The sequence below is a fragment of the Medicago truncatula genome, chromosome 3 (assembly GCF_003473485.1).
Source record: "Medicago truncatula cultivar Jemalong A17 chromosome 3, MtrunA17r5.0-ANR, whole genome shotgun sequence".
NCBI lineage: Eukaryota > Viridiplantae > Streptophyta > Magnoliopsida > Fabales > Fabaceae > Medicago > Medicago truncatula.
Genome location: NC_053044.1, coordinates 17,905,083 through 17,908,487, shown reverse-complemented (window position 1 = coordinate 17,908,487; position 3,405 = coordinate 17,905,083). Strand labels below are relative to the sequence as shown.

Here is a 3,405-nt window from a genome sequence, read left to right as displayed (position 1 = left end):
TTCTGATTTTTTTATTAAATTCTTATAATATATATTCTTGTAATATAAAAGAAAATATGATTAAATATATTTTTGGTCCCAATAAATATGTTAACTTTTTGTTTTAGTCTCTTTAAATTTTTTCTTCAACTTTTGGTCCTAAAAAAAAATTATTTTCACTTTTGATCCCTCATTTAAAGTAAACTCATATGTAAAATTCATATTTTTTTATCAAAACTTTGCAGAAAAATGTATAATATTATTAGAATCTCTTCCAAAAAATTTTTTGGAAGAGAATTTTATAATATTCTACACATATGCACAATCTCGTTAAAAAATAAAAAATTTACTTAAAAATAAGGATTAAAAGTAGTGATTAAATTTTTTATAGGAACTAAAAGTTAAAGAAATTTTTTAGAGAGACTAAAATAACAAATTGATATATTTATATGAAACAAAAACATATTTAACTCTAAAAAATACAAAAACCATTACAACCGAAATATTAAAAAAAGAAGAGTTACCAAACTAAACGGGACACATAGGTGAAACACGATTTCATGGCAGCACTGGTTATCTCTGTTCTTCATTAGATGAACCAATTCCAATGCACACTTCATCTTCAAACCTTTCGTACCCTTCTCAAACAATGCATAACCCAAAAAGATTTTCTAACTGGAAAAACCCTCCACGCTTTCTACATCAAATCCTTCATTCCACACTCAACTTACCTCTCCAACCATTTCACACTTCTTTACTCAAAATTTGGTACATTTTCCAATGCTTTAACGGCTTTTCACTTCACCGGATACCCTAATGTGTTTTCCTATAATACCATTATACATGCTTGTGCTAAACATAACTTACCGAACCTCGCCCACCAGCTGTTTGATGAAATTCCCGAACCGGATGTTGTTTCTTATAATACTCTGATCGCGGTCCACGCTCGTAGGGGAGAGTGTGGGCAGGCGGTGAGTGTGTTTAAGGAAGTTAGAGAGGTTGGGTTGGTGCTTGATGGGTTTACGTTGTCTGGGGTGATTAGTGCCAGTGTTGAGGATGTTGGGCTTGTTAGGCAATTGCATTGTTTTGCATTGTTGTGTGGATATGATTGTTATGCGTCGGTGTGTAATGCGGTTCTTGCTTGTTACGGTAGGTTGGGAAGGTTGAACGAGGCGTGGAGGGTTTTTAGAGAAATGGGGGAGGGTTGTAGGGACATGGTTTCGTGGAATGCGATGATTGTGGCATGTGGACAACATCGGGAGGGGGCGAAGGCTCTGAGGTTGTTTGGGGAGATGGAGAGGATGGGGTTGGAGGTTGACATGTTTACGATGGCTAGTGTTTTGACTGCGTTCACTTGTCTTAAGGATTTGGCTGGGGGAATGCAGTTTCATGGGAAAATGATCAAGAGTGGATTTCATAGGAACTCTCATGTTGGGAGCGGGTTGATTGACTTGTACTCCAAGTGTGCTCCTCATGGAATGTTGGAGTGTATGAAGGTGTTTGAGGAAATCCCTAAACCGGATTTGGTTCTTTGGAACACCATGATTTCCGGATTTTCCCAACACGAGGATTTGTGTGAGGACGCTCTTTCTAGTTTTCGGGAGATGCAGCGTGTTGGTTTTTGTCCGGATGATTGTAGTTTTGTGTGTGTGATTAGTGCATGCTCCAATTTGTCATCTCCCTCTGTGGGGAAACAGGTTCACGCATTGGCAATCAAATCTGATATCCCATGTAACCGTGTTTCCGTTAATAATGCTTTTGTGGCAATGTACTCCAAATGTGGGAATCTTCATGATGCGAGAAGGATATTTGATACAATGCCTGAACAGAACACGGTATCGCTGAATTCAATGATTGCAGGCTATGCACAGCATGGTGCTGAGATTGAATCGCTCCAGCTCTTTGAACTGATGCTGCAAGAGAAAATTGTACCAAATAACATAACCTTCATATCTGTTCTTTCTGCATGTGCACACACAGGAAAAGTCGATGAGGGTGAGAAGTATTTCAACATGATGAAAGAAAAGTTTGGGATTGAACCAGAAGCAGAACATTATTCATGCATGATAGATCTTTTAGGTAGGGCAGGGAAACTCAACAAAGCTGAGAGGATTATTGAAACAATGCCATTTGATCCTGGTTCTATCGAATGGGCTGCGTTGCTCGGTGCATGTAAGAAGCATGGAAATGTGGAGCTTGCAGTAAAAGCAGCCAATAAGTTTCTCCAGCTGGAACCGTATAATGCAGCTCCATATGTAATGCTTTCAAACGTGTATGCAAGTGCCAACAGATGGGAAGAGGCTGCAACAGTCAAAAGGCTGATGCGCGAACGAGGAGTGAAGAAGAAACCGGGTTGTAGTTGGATCGAGATAGATAAGAAGGTGCATGTCTTTGTAGCTGAAGACACTTCGCATCCAAGGATAAAAGAGATTCATACGTACATGAGTGAATTGTTAATGAAATTAAAGCAAGCAGGGTATGTAGCAGATATAAGATTGGCATTGGTGAAAGATGAAGATGTAATAGCAATAGAAGAGAAAGAAAGAAGGTTATGGCATCACAGTGAGAAGCTAGCAATCGCTTTTGCTCTGATCTCCACTGAAGAAGGGGCGCCAATACTTGTTGTTAAGAACTTACGAATTTGTGGTGATTGCCACAATGCTATCAAACTTATATCAGCCATTTCTGGTAGGGAAATCACTGTTAGAGATACTCACAGGTTTCATTGCTTTAAGGAAGGGCAATGTTCATGCAGGGATTATTGGTGATAATATAGTCAAATGTGCTACTTTGGTGAGAAAATAAATCATACCACCACATCAGTCCACATACCAGTAAGATGCTAAAGCTAATGTAACAATAGGAAATATGACCAATATAGTTTTTGTTTTATTCACATAATTTTATCAATACGAAAGTACCAATTCTAAATTTCACTCCCGTGTATCTTAACTGGTAAGTTGATGCAGAACTCTACTAACAAATTTAGATTAGATTTAACTTATCTTTTCAACATAGAGCTATGTACTTCTAGTTAACTGAAATGCCAAATGTCAAGTTGATTTAAATTACATGTTTTCATGAGAGGATTCAGTGTAGCATGGCCTTGTTAATTGGTATAGGAACCATTGCAACCAATGACAATGACTAAACACAACATATTTTACCTGTGTTAGAAGGTAATTTTACTTTTAAGTAATGGTTTTCTTTTGTTGCCTCTAGATTCGACTGATGTGGCAGAGTAGCGGAATTTTTTTTAGTCTCTGCCTGTGTATAAAACTGGTGCATTTTAGCACTAAATGGAAGAAATGAAAATTGATCACTCATTATCAAATTTTTCCTCTAATGTGAATTCTCCTTTTATTAGCAGCTTGAATTCTCAAAGTTCTCTCTCTGAATCAAAATTCCATCACAATTGGCTTCAGA

At 37.5% G+C, this 3,405-nt stretch overlaps 1 protein-coding gene across 1 annotated transcript; it reads left to right on the top strand.

Moving 5' to 3' along the window:
- Nucleotides 1-483: 483 nt before the first annotated feature.
- On the top strand, nucleotides 484-3,140 carry LOC25490372 (pentatricopeptide repeat-containing protein At3g49710). The gene has a single exon (XM_013603787.3). It carries the CDS (start codon nucleotides 573-575, stop codon nucleotides 2,745-2,747), a length of 2,175 nt encoding a protein of 724 aa, XP_013459241.1. The 5' UTR covers nucleotides 484-572; the 3' UTR covers nucleotides 2,748-3,140.
- The last annotated feature ends 265 nt before the right edge of the window (nucleotides 3,141-3,405 follow it).

Coding starts and splice junctions, on each gene's coding strand:
- LOC25490372 (XM_013603787.3), top strand. CDS start 573: ATGAACCAATTCCAATGCACACTTCATCTTCAAACCTTTCGTACCCTT.